The 18920-nt window shown below is 44.1% G+C and overlaps 1 protein-coding gene across 1 annotated transcript; it reads right to left on the reverse strand.

The window, feature by feature from the left end:
* Nucleotides 1-232: 232 nt before the first annotated feature.
* On the reverse strand, nt 233-14098 carry LOC142185902 (vomeronasal type-2 receptor 26-like). Its single transcript, XM_075261110.1, has 6 exons — nt 13947-14098; nt 12836-13127; nt 9941-10723; nt 8607-8843; nt 6572-6695; nt 233-1134 (listed from the first exon to the last, which is right to left on the reverse strand). Exons 1-6 carry the CDS (start codon nt 14096-14098, stop codon nt 233-235), a joined length of 2490 nt encoding a protein of 829 aa, XP_075117211.1.
* Between the last annotated feature and the right edge of the window lie 4822 nt (nt 14099-18920).

Genomic DNA, 18920 nt, shown 5'->3' on the forward strand with positions numbered 1-18920 from the left:
ATAAATAGACTTAGAAGATCAGTCATAAATAGAGATGAGCAAAACAATTTGGATCAAAACAGATTTGACCTAAATTTTCTAAAAATTTCAGACTCAACCCAAACCAGAAACATTTGGGATTGTCAACCACAAACCACTAGCATAGACTTCAGACCACAAAGTATAATACGTTTTACTTGGAGTGTTTCTTTAATTAATATAACCTCTAAATACAGAATAAAACGCTCTAAAATTATTTTTTGTCCAGAATGATATTTCTTGAGTTCAGTTCTGGTTTTATAAGCAAAATATACAGTTTAGGCAAAAATATACAACCAAGAATGCCGGCACATGAAGTCAGTATGGCAAATATCTCTATGATCACTAGGCTTTTGCCCTTGGTGCTCACATAGGCCGGGATCATGGCAATTCGGACACTACAGAAGAGCAGCATGCTGAAGGTGATGTACTTGGCCTCATTAAAATTGTCTGGTAATGTCCTCACCATGAAAGCCAGTACAAAACACACAGCAGACAGGAACCCCAAATATCCTAACATAATATAGAAGGCAATGTCTGATCCCTCATTACATTGGATGATGATCTTCCCAGGATAAGAGTGATGGTCAAATTCTACATAAGGAGGAGACACCGACAACCAAATAACACAAATGAGAACTTGTATAGAAGAACACACCAAGACCACAGAATTAGAGATTTTGAGCAAAACCATCTTCACCCAAAAACTTCCAGGTTTGGTGGCTTTGAAGGCAATACAGACTGTGATAGTTTTGGCCAGAAGAGACGAGACACCAATGGAAAAGAAGATTCCAAATGATGTTTGTCTCAGTAAGCAGGTTATGTCCACCGGACGACCAAGGAAGAAGAAGACACAGAGGAAGCCGAGCAAGATGGAGACCAGGAGGATGAAGCTCACAGTCCGGTTATTGGCTTTAACAATTGGAGTGTCCCAGTAATAGATGAAGCTTCCCAATATCAGCAAAGTTACAGTAAACAAAAATAAAGCAACTAATAAAAAAACTGGAACCAAAATGTCCTCCTTGTAAGATAGAAACTCGTAGGTTTTGGGGAGACATGTCACCTTCTTCTCATCAGGCCACTCTTCTTCAGGACATTTATGGCAGGTTTCACTATCTAAAGGTATATATAGAAAATATGATCAGGCTCGATATATAAGAAGAGATCTATATCATGTATGATATTTATAATGAGTACATATGAGCGAACAGTAAAATATTTGTTATTCGTTTCGAATAGCCGCTCAATATTCAACTATTCAATCGAATATTGAACCCCATTATAGTCTATGGGAGAAAATGCTTCATTTCACGGGATCCCACCATTCGACTCAGGAGGGTCACCAAGTCCACTATGACACCCCAGGAAATGATGCCAACACCTCTGGAATGCAACTGGGACAGCAGGGGAAGCATGTTTGGGGGCATCTAACAAGCCCAAGTCACAGTTTTACCCCAACATCACAGCCTATCAACTACACACTTTCTACACTCAAAAAAACCTCTATCAAAGTGGGAAAATACCTGGAAACCTGGGGGGCCACACGGTGGCTCAGTGGTTAGCACTGCAGCACTGCAGCGCTGGAGCCCTGGTGTTCAAATCCCGCCAAGGGCAAAAAAACATCTGCAAGGAGTTTGTATGTTCTCCCCGTGTTTGCATGGATTTCCATCCCATATTTCAAAGACATACTGATAGGGAAAAAAATGTACATTGTGAGCTCTATGTAGGGCTTACAATCTACATTTAAAAAAAAAAAAAAAATACCTAGAAACCTTCTTTACTCCCCAAACGGATGGACAGAAACCCAAATTCACGCTAAAGAAACATTACCAAGCACTAGAGATGAGCGAACACCGTTCGATCAAAATAGGTATTCGATCGAATATCATGGCGTTTGATGTATTCGTTCACAATCGAATACCAGGCCGCATAACGCAGTAAAAATTTGTATCCCCTCCCACCTCCCCTGGCGCATTTTTTGCACCAATAACTGTGCAGGGGAGGTAGGGCAGGAACTACGACAATGGAGGCAGTGAAAAAAATTGAAAAAACTCGTTGACTGCTGAAAACATGTGACCTCCCATTTATAAGAACGGCCATCGCCATATTCTCCATTTTCATGGTCAGAGATCGGGAGAGAAACATATCTGCTGAGGGCTACATAGGCATTAGCTTGAGATAGGCAGGGAAGAACCAAAGAACAACAACAGCTCTTCTCAGAGCTATACACTGCAGGGAGAGGAGTCCAGCTTTCCACGGACGGTAGAAAACAGGGATACAGAACAGTTACTTCTTGCTATATACGTGCACACCAGATTTTGTTAGGGGTGTCCCCCCACAAAATAGCAGGAATCCACAGCAGTTACTTGTTGCTATATACGTGAAAACCAGCGTTTCTTTGGGGTGTCCCCTCCACAAATTTGCGGGAATACAGAGCAGTTGCCCTGATGGCAACTGTGTTTCATCATCATCATTGAGGATGGAAAATGCTGGCTGCAGGTCCACAACCACAAAATCACCAGGAGATGGCGGATGCTCCAGTGTTTGGGCATCAGGACACACAAAGTCGTCTGGTATCTCCTGGGATTCGGGAAGTGGTTCAACAGAGGCAGAGACAGTAAAAGGACCCGAAAAGAGTTCCTGGGAGGGGGAAAGGGTGGGATGAGTCTGATGGGAAGATTCGGCATGTTGGGAGGAAGGAGGGGCAGACTGTTGGGTATAAACATGACTGCAGGTAGTGGCTGACTGGCTGGTGGAAAATCAGCTGGATGCATTATCCGCTAGCCATTGTAACACCTGTTCCTGGTGCTTGGGCCTAGTCTGCATTGTACCCTACACCCTGCTTAACACAGCTGTCATATCAGGAATTGTGATGAGCACATGCTAGTTTCTTGTCCAGTGGAAAGGATGGGATAGGATTAGAGATGAGCGAGTACTGTTCGGATCAGCCGATCCGAACAGCACGCTCGCATAGAAATGAATGGACGTAGCCGGCACGCGAGGGGTTAAGCGGCCGGCTGCCGTCAAAGCGGAAGTACCAGGTGCATCCATTCATTTCTATGGAGCATGCTGTTCGGATCGGCTGATCCGAACAGTACTCGCTCATCTCCAGATAGGATTTCACATAAGTCTGCCACCCATCCAACAGTTACACATTACACAGTATTGTGGCATTATAAGGAGACATGTATGATTCACGAGAGCTACAAACAATGGGAGAGATATAAAAAATGAAAGACTTTGGCTCAGATTTACAATTGTGGTTAGGACCAGATGCTAGAATAAATCTGGTCCATCTTTGGTGCCTCTTAACTTGAAAGTGGTCCATTTTTGGCTCATGTGAACACATCAAGTTTGGGCTCAAATTTTTTGACTTGTAAGATATGAGGATGTGGAATCTCAATAAAGGGCCCTGACTTTAATGTGTTACAAGGCACCAAAAATAAGCCACACTGGGCCACACGGTGGCTCAGTGGTTAGCACTGCAGCCTTGCGGCACTGGAGTCTTAGTGTTCAAATCCTGCCAAGGGCATAAAACCATCTGCAAGGAGTTTGTATGTTCTCCCCGTGTTTGCATGGATTTCCATTCCATATTTCAAAGAAATACTGATAGGGAAAAATGTACATTGTGAGCTCTATATGGGGCTCACAATCTACATTTAAAAAAATAAGCCAAAATTTTGTTGTAAAATTCTAGGTAAATAAAAGTCAACTAAAAAGTGATAGACAATGATATAAAAATAGAAACACCAGATTTATCATCCAGTATGTTATAAATCTGGAGAATTTTCAGACTTCCTGTCTACGTTTATAACTAGGGTTGAGCAATCGGGATCGGGAAAGATTGGATCCCGATCGGCGATCGAGCAAATTTCACGATCGGGATCGACTGGAAAATTATCGAAAATCAGATTTTAAAAACGATCCTGAAATCTCAAGATCGGCTCAACCGTACTCCATAAACATAAAGTAACTAGGGTTAAGCGATCAGAATCGGGAAAGATCGGATCCTGATCGGTGATCGAGCAAATTTCACAATCACGATCGGGATCGGCTAGAAAATGATCGAAAATCTGAATTTAAGAACGATCCTGAAATCTCAAGATCGGCTCAACCCTATTTATAACTATTAGAGATGAGCGAACACTAAAATGTTCGAGGTTCGAAATTCGATTCGAACAGCCGCTCACTGTTCGAGTGTTCGAATGGGTTTCGAACCCCATTATAGTCTATGGGGAACATAAACTCGTTAAGGGGGAAACCCAAATTCGTGTCTGGAGGGTCACCAAGTCCACTATGACACCCCAGGAAATGATACCAACACCCTGGAATGACACTGGGACAGCAGGGGAAGCATGTCTGGGGGCATAAAAGTCACTTTATTTCATGGAAATCCCTGTCAGTTTGCGATTTTCGCAAGCTAACTTTTCCCCATAGAAATGCATTGGCCAGTGCTGATTGGCCAGAGTACGGAACTCGACCAATCAGCTCTGGCTCTGCTGGAGGAGGCGGAGTCTAAGATCGCTCCACACCAGTCTCCATTCAGGTCCGACCTTAGACTCCGCCTCCTCCGGCAGAGCCAGCGCTGATTGGCCGAAGGCTGGCCAATGCATTCCTATGCGAATGCAGAGACTTAGCAGTGCTGAGTCAGTTTTGCTCAACTACACATCTGATGCACACTCGGCACTGCTACATCAGATGTAGCAATCTGATGTAGCAGAGCCGAGGGTGCACTAGAACCCCTGTGCAAACTCAGTTCACGCTAATAGAATGCATTGGCCAGCGCTGATTGGCCAATGCATTCTATTAGCCCGATGAAGTAGAGCTGAATGTGTGTGCTAAGCACACACATTCAGCACTGCTTCATCACGCCAATACAATGCATTAGCCAGTGCTGATTGGCCAGAGTACGGAATTCGGCCAATCAGCGCTGGCTCTGCTGGAGGAGGCGGAGTCTAAGGTCGGACCTGAATGGAGACTGGTGTGGAGCGATCTTAGACTCCGCCTCCTCCAGCAGAGCCAGCGCTGATTGGCCGAATTCCGTACTCTGGCCAATCAGCACTGGCTAATGCATTGCATTGGCGTGATGAAGCAGTGCTGAATGTGTGTGCTTAGCACACACATTCAGCTCTACTTCATCGGGCTAATAGAATGCATTGGCCAATCAGCGCTGGCCAATGCATTCTATTAGCGTGAACTGAGTTTGCACAGGGGTTCTAGTGCACCCTCGGCTCTGCTACATCAGATTGCTACATCTGATGTAGCAGTGCCGAGTGTGCATCAGATGTGTAGTTGAGCAAAACTGACTCAGCACTGCTAAGTCTCTGCATTCGCATAGGAATGCATTGGCCAGCCTTCGGCCAATCAGCGCTGGCTCTGCCGGAGGAGGCGGAGTCTAAGGTCGGACCTGAATGGAGACTGGTGTGGAGCGATCTTAGACTCCGCCTCCTCCAGCAGAGCCAGCGCTGATTGGTCGAGTTCCGTACTCTGGCCAATCAGCGCTGGCCAATGCATTCTATTAGCCCGATGAAGTAGAGTGTGCACAAGGGTTCAAGCGCACCCTCGGCTCTGATGTAGCAGAGCTGAGGGTGCACAAGGGTTCAAGTGCACCCTCGGCTCTCCTACATCAGAGCCGAGGGTGCGCTTGAACCCTTTTGCACACTCTGCTTCATCAAGCTAATAGAATGCATTGGCCAGCACTGATTGGCCAGAGTACGGAATTCGGCCAATCAGCGCTGGCCAATGCATCCCTATGGGAAAAAGTTTATCTCACAAAAATCACAATTACACACCCGATAGAGCCCCAAAAAGTTATTTTTAATAACATTCCCCCCTAAATAAAGGTTATCCCTAGCTATCCCTGCCTGTACAGCTATCCCTGTCTCATAGTCACAAAGTTCACATTCTCATATGACCCGGATTTGAAATCCACTATTCGTCTAAAATGGAGGTCACCTGATTTCGGCAGCCAATGACTTTTTCCAATTTTTTTCAATGCCCCCGGTGTCGTAGTTCCTGTCCCACCTCCCCTGCGCTGTTATTGGTGCAAAAAAGGCGCCAGGGAAGGTGGGAGGGGAATCGAATTTTGGCGCACTTTACCACGCGGTGTTCGATTCGATTCGAACATGGCGAACACCCTGATATCCGATCGAACATGTGTTCGATAGAACACTGTTCGCTCATCTCTAATAACTATTAGTAAATCTTGGCCATTATTCCTTGCCGGAATTTGGTTAAAAAGAAGAAGAAGGTTTGTGTCACAGTCCTGTCCATGACCCTATGGAGATGTTGTGACACGCACTGAAGAGCATTGCGTATGCAAGACATCCCAGAAATACTGATTAACTAAAACATATTTGCAGAAAGCAAAGGTACTAAGTTATCTGAAGTATAGAATTCATATTATTTGCATGTCTGGGAATTGGTGGTGGTTTCTCCTGCTAAAGGAGGCTCTACAGGAGATTAAAATCAGGGGTTCATTTACTTTTTCTTCCTATTGTCTGTGTGATATCAGTTCTTGGTTTGTATGCAGTGTAATATACTGTAGTGTTACCTGTTATATTGGACACTTCTCCCTCAGAACACGGGATACAGTCATAGCAGCAGACATGATTTCCTCCATTAGGAGCTTTTCGGTATCCCGGAGAACACGGCTCATTACAGCGAGACTGCGGCTTCTGGTATAAACATAGATTAAAAAAATACTAAAATGCAGGGAACTCCGCATACAGCTCAAGGGCATATGAAAACCCTAAAGGGCAATACTCATGCAAATAAAACAATCTGGTATAAATTTAGAGGTTTTTTGTTATACACATTTGATCAAACAGTATGAAGCCTGAAACTACCACAACAAGTCAACCGCATTCATATAGGGCCCTACACTAAATAAACAGACCTCTCTTGGACATGGATAGGTCTACAGTGTGAACACAGGGTGAGTAGGGTCCAAAGTACACTCTATATCAAAATAGCCTAAGGCAGATGGGGATGTGATAACTATATATACTGTATATATACCGGGGTCCTCAAACCTTTTTAAACAGGGGTACAGTTCCCTTGGACCATTGAATGGCCAAATTATAGTTTAAAAAAAAAAAAAAAAAAAAAAAGGTTATACACTCCACATTAGCACCCCCAAAATATTACATGCTCTTCAGTATACCCCACCCCCACTCTGTATTATATGCTCCTCAGTACTCCCCCCACACTTTATTATGTGCTTCTCAGTACGCCCCACACACAGTATTATATGCTTCTCAATGCGCCCCCACACAGTATTATATGCCCCTGAGTATGCCGCCCCAACACTGTATTATATGATCCTCAGTATGCCCCAACCCCCCACACACAGTACTATATACTCCTCAGTACACCCACACACACACACACACAGTATTATATGCTCCTCAGTACACCCCCACACAGTATTATTTGCTCCTCAGTACACCCACACACACACACACACCCACACACAGTACTATATGCTCCTCAGTACTCCCACACACACACACAGTATTATATGCTCCTTAGTACACCCCCACACTGTATTATATGCTCCTCAGTACTCCCCACACACAGTATTATATGCTCCTCAGTATGCACCTCCAACACTGTATTATATGCTCCTCAATACGCACCCCCAACACTGTATTATATGCTCCTCAGTACATCCCAACCGCCCACACACACAGTATTATATTCTCCTCAGTACATCCCCCCACACTGTATTATGTGCTCTTCAGTATTCCTCCTCACACACAGTATTATATGCTCCTCAGTACAGTCCACCCACACTGTGTTATATGTTCCTCAGTGAGCACCCCCAACACTGTATTATATGCTCTTCAGTACACCCCAACCCCCCCCACACACACAGTATTATATTCTCCTCAGTACACCCCCCACACTGTATTATGTGCTCTTCAGTACGACACACACACTCACCCTCACACTCACTCACTCACTCACTCACACACACATTGTGTTATACTTACCGCCAGATGTCCTCCTGCTTCTGACTGCAAGAGCTGATGACTTACATTATTGCGCCTGTGCTGAGGCAGAAGTCACACTCTGCCGCCAGTGTAGGCCATGGTCGCGCGGACCACAGCCGATACTGACTGCAACTGAAAGCAGCGATTGCAGGGAATTCTGTACCAGATTCCCCGTTAGTAAGAGATCCGGGTGATGGCGTGCAGGCCACTTGCGGCGGGTTGAAAAAATGTCCTTGGCGGGCAGCATGTCACCCGCGGGCCACAGTTTGAGGACCCCTGGTCTATACCAATTAGAGAAACCTGTGCAATTAGAAGGGAGTGCTAGTCAAACCATGGAAGTAACCCCCCCTCATTATGTAATACACAACAAAAAAACGTTAAGACTGCAGATCCCAGTGTATCCAGTGATGATGATTCTGAGCAGTGAACTGAGCAGCATAGCAGGCAGGAGAGGACAGATAAAAGGAGACAGAAGACTTTTCCTCTGATAAGAAATATTACAAAGGTTTTTTATATTCATCTGAACTATTTATATATACCAAAAAAAATATCATGATAATATCAATTGTATCGTATCTACTATCCTCTTACTCTGTCATTTTTCCATCCGGTTACTTTTGGGTCAGCTACAAACTCTGCAGTTCCTTGAGGCGACTCCTTTAGGATAGCTGCAAGATTTTCTGTAATATTCACTACATCTACTTCTGTTGTGTTGAATACGACCCAATTGACTAAAAGCCAAGGAAAGGGCACTTCGCCTCTGTCGTTAAAGTAGATGTCCTGTCCACCGGGATCCGTGTAATGAACAGTTTCTAGCGATTTTTGTAACTGTTAAAGACAGTAAAGATGTAAAAATATTACAATCTGAAAATGGCGCCAAATAGGAAACCCTTCAATCCCTGCCATCTCCATAATACTACAATCACTTATTGCTTTATATTGTCCAATACATTGAACCTTCATGTCAGGAATTTCAAGAAAGTAACGTTGGAACCGAAGGCTTACTTAATCCTAAGTATTGATGCGCTCAACCACAGTGATGCAATAGGATGCCTCGGGTAGATTAAACCAGGCTTTTATTATAATATGATAACGCATTTCAGGGTGATCTGTATCCAACATGGATACACCCTTCTTCAGATCTCAAATTTTCAGCCTTTTTTTTACAGCCGGTCTGTGGGTCTGAGCTTTCTAGAAAAAAAGGCTGAAAATTTGAGATCATGGGGCAACATGGTGGCTCAGTGGTTAGCACTGCAGCCTTGAAGTGCTGGAGTCCTGGGTTTGAATACCACCAGGAACAACATCTGCAAGGAGTTTGTATATTCTCCACGTGTTTTCATGGCTTTCCTACCATTCTACAAAGACATACTGATAGGAAAAAAAAATGTACATTGTAATCCCTATATGGGTCTCACAATCTACAAAAAAAAAGAAAATTTGAGATCTGAAGAAGGGGTGTATCCATGTTGGATACAGATCACCCCAAAACGCGTTGTCATATTGTAATAAAAGTCTGGTTTAATCTACCTGAGGCATCCTATTGCATCACTGTGGTTGAACGCATCAATACCTGGGATGAAGAGAGCATTCGGCTCCACGTGTGTATCTACGTGCTACGTGGTTAGTCAATCAAGACAACCCGTTCCCCAGATGGATGCGACCCCTGCCCACAAGCTACATTAAGATTCAAGTTTTGCACCCCAACGGGCCTAGCAGGTAATCCCCAGGTTTGAGGAGAATTAAGGGAAAGCCATCTAAACCTTATACTGAAGCAGAAGGAGCACAACTGATTTCCAATACTGTCCACTGTACATCCAAGAAAGCAATGTTGGGAGACAAAGACCATTCTAGTTCTGTGACAATGTTCATGAGGACACGGAGAGCCAGCCATGAGAACTACATAAATACACTGAACAATGACTTACCTTTTGTTGATATTTTCCTGATGTATTTCTTGTTAAACTCAGCTTACTTAGGGCATGGGCCAGAATATACACCGATACATATGTATAATATAAGTTTGTGTCCTTCATTTCGTAAATGTGAGGTGGAATATAGCTTGTACTAGAGCAATTCATTCCCTCAAACTTATACAGCCGCTCCAAAACGATGTTTTTTGCTTGACTTTCAGACAGACAACCAAAGCGCGAGAACCTTATGTCTTCCAGTACTGGATCATTTGGATGAGTTGAGGGGTTTACAATAACAAGAGTTTCCGTGACTTTGGGGATTGTTTTTTTAGGCACCATCAAAACTAAACTGCAGTTGAAAAGGTTTATCGAGAAATGCGTTGCCCCATAAAAAATACTAATCCATGACTCGTGGAAAATGAAGGTGACATTTGTCTTCCGAGCTGTCAATTCATAGATTATTGGGAGGTAATGTAAGGTGAAGGAGCCGCAGACTACAATAACGTTCACCGACGATTTATCGCTCTCAGAAATCTTCTTTTTTATATTTTGAATACCTAGCAGATTTATAATAAAGTCAATGCAGATCTGGTGCTCGGCCATCAGTTTCATCAGGTCTCTTACTCCCATCTCATCACTCCCCTCGCCTGTTGTGACGATTCCAACCCAATTCCATCCAAAGTACTGCAGACACTTAACAATAGCCTTATAACGGAAGCGATCATCCGGCGCAAACTGGAATAAGGTCGGATACAAGACTCGATCATTTGTGAGCGGGTCGGCGACTCCATAACTGAGCTACAAGAACAGAGCACATCTATTATTACATACAGTATCTGTCATATAATACATGGAAAATAAGAAGACGCCCATATCTGCATATGCTATTCTCAGTATTAGAGATGAGCGAGTAGTACTCGATCGAGTAGGTATTCGATTGAATATTACGGTATTCGAAATACTCATACTCGATCGAGTACCACTCGCTATTCGAATGGAAAAGTTCGATGCAGAACCAGCATTGATTGGCCGAATGCTATACAGTCGGCCAATCAACGCTGGGTCTTCTCCTACCTTTAGATGTCTTCTCCGTGCAGCTTCCCCGCGGCGTCTTCCGGCTCTTCATTCACTCTGCCTAGGCATCGGGCCTGGGCAGAGCTGACTGCGTATGTCCCCTTGTAGTGCGGGCATGCGCAGTCGGCTCTGCCCAAGGCCCGATGCCTGGCAAAGTGAATTCAGAGCCGGAAGATGCCGCGGGGACGCTGCACGGAGAAGACTTCTTGGAGGATCCAGCCCGACCCTCACTCATGGACTTGGTAAGTATAATTTGATTGAATGTTGCCTACCCCTGAAACGAGCATTTTCCCCCCATAGACTATAATGAGGTTCGATATTCGATTCGAGTAGTTAAATATTGAGGGGCTACTCGAAACGAATATCGAACCTCGAACATTTTACTGTTCGCTCATCTCTACTCAGTATCTAAATTTTGTGTCTGTGTGTGAGGCTGGAAATGTATAAGACTGGTCTATTGAGTGGATGATTTCCCAAAGGTCATATCAGGAAGATTTCTTTATTACCTTATAAAGATCTGGTGATAATTTGCACTGGGAGGGGTTCGTAGGGTTGTAGTAGTTGACTAGCTGGTGTATCAGAAACTATGACATTGATGTCCCACATAGAATATAACCAATGTAGCAAAAGTAAAGACATAGTTGTTGCCAGAAACCTTGGCATCATCCAAGTTGGACAGTTACTTCTGAGGATGATGAAAGACCCTTTAGTAATTGAGGAAAGCCAGAAACTACACATAGCTGAAATGATGCGGTGACCCGATAAAGACCTGGCCATCCAATAGTTAAAGAGATCTCTACCTTGATTTATTCTGACTAGACTAAGCCTTTCATACTGTACAGTGATGGAAGCTTGAAGGGTTTAGGTGTAGTTTTGCCCCAAGATGTCCAAGCAAAAAAATCACCTGCGCAAGCCAAAAATTAAGGGACTGGGAGAAAAGCCCTGATAAATATGGTTCATTCAAGTATTGACCTTGGAAATTTTTACCATCATTGACTTTTTCCAAGCCTCATGTAACTCAAGATGACATACTGTAAGGACATACCTAGGTGGACAAACTACCAATACCATCAGATACACCACTAGATACACCCAGGAGGTGTAAGAATTTGTTGAGTCTAAAAGCCACCATGACAACTTTAGATTCTACCACTACTCACAACTTACGGGCTCCATGGGTTGCTGCACATACATATATTAAAGTAGGACACATGGGATGACATTCAGCAACTTACAAGCTATAGAGTGAAAAAATTTTTTTACCCAATTGTGGCTTGTAGCAACTTTCACCCTTCACATTGCAAAAGAAGAGATGTTGTTTACAATACTGTAACAACATTGTCCAGGGAGTTCTATTTTACCTACTTCATCTGGGGGGGGGGGTCAAGATAGATCTGGGGGTTCCAAAGTGGTCTTGATCTGGGGCCATGTGATCAGAACCAGCACCTAGATCCTGGGTCACTCAGTCTCTTCCACAAATATTCAGAAGAACTTTCTTGTGCTATGGGGGCTGACTTTAGCATAGTTTACCATAGTCTACTAAATCCCATAGAACAGGTAACTAGTGGTGAAAATGGGAGAGGAGGGAGGAGATAAAATGAGTCTGGGGGCTTGTACCGATCAGGTGACCTGAGGTCCAGCAAGAAAAAACCCTGAGGAGGTAGGTAAACTTGAACTCCCTGGAGAACCCCTTTAATAGGCTGAGTGTCCGTGTGCGCCTTGTTACAGGTAAGATACAATAACAGAATATTTGTAATCTAAAAGTCTTGGGCTTCAGCCGCACACGGTTGTCAGAGCCCGTAGCCATCCCTTATATGTTGTCTTCTCTCCACTCACCATTGTGTACTTATACTGACTTAGTAACTCCACCGTGGACTGCCTTGTATAAAACTCAGAGTCAACCATAAAGGCGGCCACTTCTTCATGACCCCGGCAGGAATAATTTGGGGCCTTTTTGTGTCTCCCAGAAAGTATTTGAAACACATCTTGTACAGTTTTTAATGAATTTGCACATGTGCCAAATATATGATACCCCAGAGTGATATTGGGCAGAAGGTCCGGATCCCGGTTAATCTCATCCACCGCAAAGATGAAGGACAAGATACTTCTATATTTCTCAATCTGTGGGCTAGAAAAGATTTAACAAATAGTTTATAGAAGAGAGAGAATTCCTTGCAGCACAATAGTCCCTGATTGAAAGTCCTAAAGGGGAACTGAGGTAATAACCCCTGGATGTCAGGGCAACCAATCGCAACCCTTTAATGATGTTCCTGAGGGTAGTAGTCATTAAAAATGGTGGAAACCATTGCGCCTGCGTACGTTAGATGTCACAGTCGCGTTTTGCAATGGAATCTAAAACCATTAACCGATCACGGCTGTAAGAGGCAGAGCCACCTCCTGAGCCCTCTCCATACAGCCCCTAATGCCTAATACATGTAAGTGATTTTGTTCCTGTCTCAGCAGCTAATGAGTTAAAGGAGATTACCAATACAGACCTTTATTCCCTATCCACAGGGGGTAGTATATAATTGTCAGAATGCTGAGGGTACAACTGCCGAGACTGCAACAACTGCTGAGACTGCAATGACTGCAATCTCTGGTAACTAGGTGCAGTGGTGCTTTATCGACAGGGAGGATGAAGAAGGATTTCATGAGTCAGTCACACCACTAGTGATATTACACTTATCCCCACTGTACCGCACAACCCCTTTAAGTGTGAAATATAAAGGTTCGCCATATCTGTAGAATATGTCAATCTCCAAATTCATCCAAATAATATGATAATATTCTGTAAGAATTTAGAACATGAGAAAAATATTAGGCTCCCTCCCTGGCATATGAAGCAATGAGTCCCTAGTGAGTGATAACAATGTCTGTAAATTCCTGCGGAATGTGTTGGCGCGATACAAGTAAGAGAAGTAAATAAAGTGTAAAGTATAAGACTTACTCGATACAGTGGAAATATAAGCAACTGTCTTCATTAAATGCATTATAATGAATGTTTCGAGTAACTACAGTATGGACTGAGATGAGACCTCCGATAGTGACGTCGCCCTCCTGATGGTATTCATACTCCAGTGCCGGGGTAATCCCACTCATCTTACACTTAGGGGTTCGGACTCCATTGGATATATTAGGTAGTGAGATAATAAGTACATGAAAGGTATAGCAAAGTGGGGAGATCTTCTTATACCGCATGGTCATGGCAGGACCTCAGCAGGAGGCGGTAGTTTATAACCAGAATACGGGATTGGAAAGATTTAGTGACCCAGAAGTTGAATGATGAGAATCTAGAGAAAATAGAAAAGACAACATGTGATATGTATTGCTGTAAAAATACATGAAATAAAAAATTCTGCCCTAACTCAATGACGTAAATATTAGATTAGCTCCTGCCAATGAAGATTATTCCAGCTGAATGACAAATCCCCACTTTCTCATACATTCTAAGCTCTTAAAACCTCTTCTGTGCTCTTTGCACATATAATAAGGTTGATACATTGAATATATTTCAAGCCGTCACTCACTAATGTGAGTTAGGTTCTGTTCACACTATGTGGGACAATTTGTTATTCAGTTTGAACCCGATGTTTTTCTATATTTTGTGAATTTTTTTTTATACCTGGAGCCAAATGTATTCATGTAGTGCACAATATTTTTAAAATGATTTGTACCCATTGTATCTTTTGTGAAAACTGTCTGGCATTATGTAGGTTTTTTGTCGTTTAAGTTTGATAAATTGCTGTGGACAAACTGGATATTATTGCATATACAAACTGCATATACTATGTGATCCAAAGTATCCGGACACCTGGCTGAAAATGACTTACAAGTTGGTGGCGCCCTCCATCGGCAATGGAGGGGGCTTGCACCCCTTGTTGTTTTGCGTGGCACTATCACAGCACAGGCTTACATTGATGCTTTAAACACTTTCTTACTTCCCACTGTTGAAGAGCAATTCGGGGATGGTGGTTGCACCTTACAACACGATGGAGCACCTGTTCATACTGCACGGCCTGTAGTGGAGTGGTTATACGACAATAACATCTCTGTAATGGACGGGCCTGCACACAGTCCTGACTTGAATCCTATAGAACACCTTTGGGATGTTTTGGAACGCCGACTTGGTGCCAGGCCTCAGCGACCTACATCGATACCTCTCCTCAGTGCAGCACTCCATGAAGAATGGGCTGTCATTCCCCAAGAATCTTCCAGCACCTGATTGAACCTATGCCTGCGAGAGTGGAAGCCGACATCAAGGCTAAGGGTGGGCCAACACCATATTGAATACCAGCATTACCAATGGAGGGCGCCACCAACTTGTAAGTCATTTTCAGCCAGGTGTCCGGATACTTTGGATCACATAGTGTATTATCACATGGACAAACTGCATATTATTACATGGACAAACCGCATATTATTACATGGACAAACCACAAATAAGAACATGGACAAACTGCACATTACTACATGGACAAAATGCATATTATTATTACATGGACAAACCGCATATAAGAACATGGACAAACTGCATATTATTACATGGACAAACTAGACATTGATTAATTGCAATAGACATGTCACCAGAATTTGTATCCAGGTAATGGATAAGGAATAACACAGGACAAAAAAATAACCTGTTCTACATATCCAGAAAATATTACATGATATGAAAGATAAACTCACAGAGAACAGTACAAGTATATATAGTACTAGAGGTATACAGTACTGCAGTGATATAAGAAATCTGATAATTCTTCAATAATTTGGATGCCTCCTTCCTGGTAATATTCACTTTCCCCTACAGCTGATGTCTTGTCAGATCACACTGAAGGAATAGCCATGAAGAAGATCTTACAAGTAAAGAAGAGGAGATGAGATCTTGTCACTCAGGATGTTCACATGAGATCCTCAGTACAGGCAGAGATGACAGGAGGCAGCAGCTTATATACACCACATGGCACTGATATAGAGGCAGAGATTACAGCAAAGTGATGAACTATAATAACAACCTGAAAAATAGAAATATAACCAGATATATCCTGTATCCACCTGAGATCATACTGATACAATTAACCATTCCCTGACACTTCTACAGTGCATTATACTTTGTAAATACCCAGTTTAGGTTTCAAAGACATTGGGCCGGTATCAGCAATACAGGGATCCCATGAAGGCACAATGCGCAGGCTCCTCTTTCCCTGGTGTATATTACAGTTGCCCATCTCTAAATCTGCTCCGCAGTGGTCACACACACAGTGCAATGCTATGCAGTGCTCCTGTATACAGTATAACATTCTCTCTAGTGGCCACACACAATATAAAATGCTCCCTAGTGTCACCCACACACAATATACTGCTCCCCTATAGCCCTCCACACAATATAAGGTTCAGCTATGGTCCACACACAATAAACTGCTCCCCTATGGCCCTGGCACACAGTAAAATGCTCAGCTATGGTCCATGGACACAATATACTGCTTCCTTAATGTCCCCCATACACAGTACAATGCTCTCTTGTGGCATCACAAACACAAAAAATACTCCCCAGTAGACCCACACACAGTATCATGATCTCTAGTAACTCCAAACATGCTATAAAATGCTCCCCAGTAGCCCCCACACAGTACAATGGTCTCTAATGACCCCACATACATTATAAAATGCTCCCCAGTTGCCTCCACAAAGCATAATGCCCCCCAGTGGACCACACAGAAAAAAAATTCCATATTGGTCCTACACAGTGTCAAATATTTGCCAGAGGTCCCGTCACACATTTTAAGGATCTCAAAGAGTCTCTAGTCTATACGCCACTTCTCTGGGATAGTGTACATACATTGCCCAGTGTGGTGTACATACATCGCATAATGCTGGGCCTACTTACGGTAGTACTGCTGGAATTGCCCTGATAATAGCCCTGGTGTGTTTGCGTCAAGGTGGGTATCCTATACATGGGGCTTAATTCCCCTTGTGATGGTAGAGGACTCCAAGGGACCGTGCACCCCAATGGAAATCTACGCAAGCTCTATAATAGGGTTGAGCCGATCTTGACATTTCAGGATCGTTTTTTAAAATCTGACTTGCGATCATTTACCAGCCAATCCCGAGCGCAATCGTAAAATTTGCTCGATCGCCGATCGGCATCCGATCTTTTCCGATCCCGCTTAGCCTGCCTCCATATTTACATATCATTTGTGCAATTTTTTTGCTCTCCTGTACCAGAACAAAGGATGAGATTTTTAACTTATACCTGGGGTCGAGGATTGCAAAAATCCATGATGTGAACTATGCCTTTGTCTCATGAAAAGCAACCTAACATGAAGTCAGCCATGTGTGCCAGTGTGTTACTTGGCATGACTTATAATGAGCTTCTAACCAGCAGAGTTGGGGGAATCAGGGTGGGTTGAGCCTCTAACCAGAAGAGTTTGGGGGCATTAGTGTGAATTGAACCTAGTAGGAGCAGAATTGTGCAACACAGATGATGGAGGAGTATGAGGAGGAGGAAGAATTGTAGAGGGTGAGCACACACATCAAACTTCATGCCAGGGTGCTTGACACTGCTGGACATGAAAATGATGGGTATATCCAGTGGCTGCTCATTTTGATCAGCGTCAGCCAGCGAGTACTGACAGCTGGCTGTGCTTATCCGTAATGATGCCACTGGCTGCGCTGAAGACATTTTCCGATAGCACGCTGGTGTTAAGGCAGGAAAGGACCTCCAATGCATAGAGTGCAAGTTCCAGCCACATATCCAACTTGGAGACCCACTAAATGTAGGGCGCAGAGGGATCGGAGAGGACAGGGCTGGGGTCGGTCAGGTACTCCCGCAACATGCGCCTATACTTGTCCCTCCTGGTGACACTAGGCCCCTCAGTGGCGGTATTTTGGCCAGGGGGTGCCATTAACGTGTCCCAGACCTTGCAGAGTGTGTCCCTGGTGGGTGTTGCCCGGATGGCAGTTGTTAGCCTGTTGGAGGAATTAGTCTGGCAACATGGGCGAGTTTAGCATGAGTGGCTAGTACACAGAAAATCTTTGGCTTTGCTGCCTCTGAACATGCCTCTGCCTCTAGCCACCTTTTTTGCTGCTGTGCTTGCATCCACATCTATACTGCTTTCACCCCTAGACATCACCCTAGTGCATGCCTCTGCCTGTATCCACCTTTTTTCCTGCTTATCCTGCCTCCACATCTACACTGCTTTCCCCGCTATACATCACCCCTGTCCATTTAGGGTCGGTGGCCTCATCGTCCATCAACTCCTCTTCCAATTGCTCATTCTCCTCTTACTGCAAACCGCACATGACAACAGCATGCCCTGATGGCAACTGTGTCTCATCATCATCACTGAGGACGGAAAATGCTGGTTGCAGGTCCACAACCACAAAATTGCCAGGTGATGGCAGATGCTCCAGTGTTTGGGCATCAGTACACACAAAGTCATCTGGTAGCTCCTGGGATTCGGGAAGTGGTTCAACAGAGGGAGAGACAGTAAAAGGACCCGAAAAGAGATCCTGGGAGGGGGCAAGGGTGGGATGACTCTGTTGGAAAGATTGGGCATGTTGGGAGGAAGGAGGGACATACTCCTGGGTATGAACAGGACTGCAGGTAGTGGCTGACCGGCTGCTGGAAGAGCAGCTGGAAGCATTATCCGCTAGCCATTGTAACACCTGTTCCTGGTGCTCGGGCCTGGTCTGCGTTGTACCCTGCACCCTGCTTAATGCAGCTGTCATATCCAGAGTTGTGATGAGCGCATGCTAATGTTTCTTGTCCAGTGGAAAGGATGGGATAGAATTTCGCATAAGTCTGCCACCCATGGAAACTCATGGTGCAGAAACTGAGGGAGATGACTTTGATGAACCCTTGGGTTTTGTAGATGGAACTCCATCAAAGGTCTCTGCTGCTCACACACCCTGCTCAACATAC

Source organism: Leptodactylus fuscus, chromosome 1 (assembly GCF_031893055.1).
Source record: "Leptodactylus fuscus isolate aLepFus1 chromosome 1, aLepFus1.hap2, whole genome shotgun sequence".
Classification (NCBI taxonomy): Eukaryota; Metazoa; Chordata; class Amphibia; order Anura; family Leptodactylidae; genus Leptodactylus; species Leptodactylus fuscus.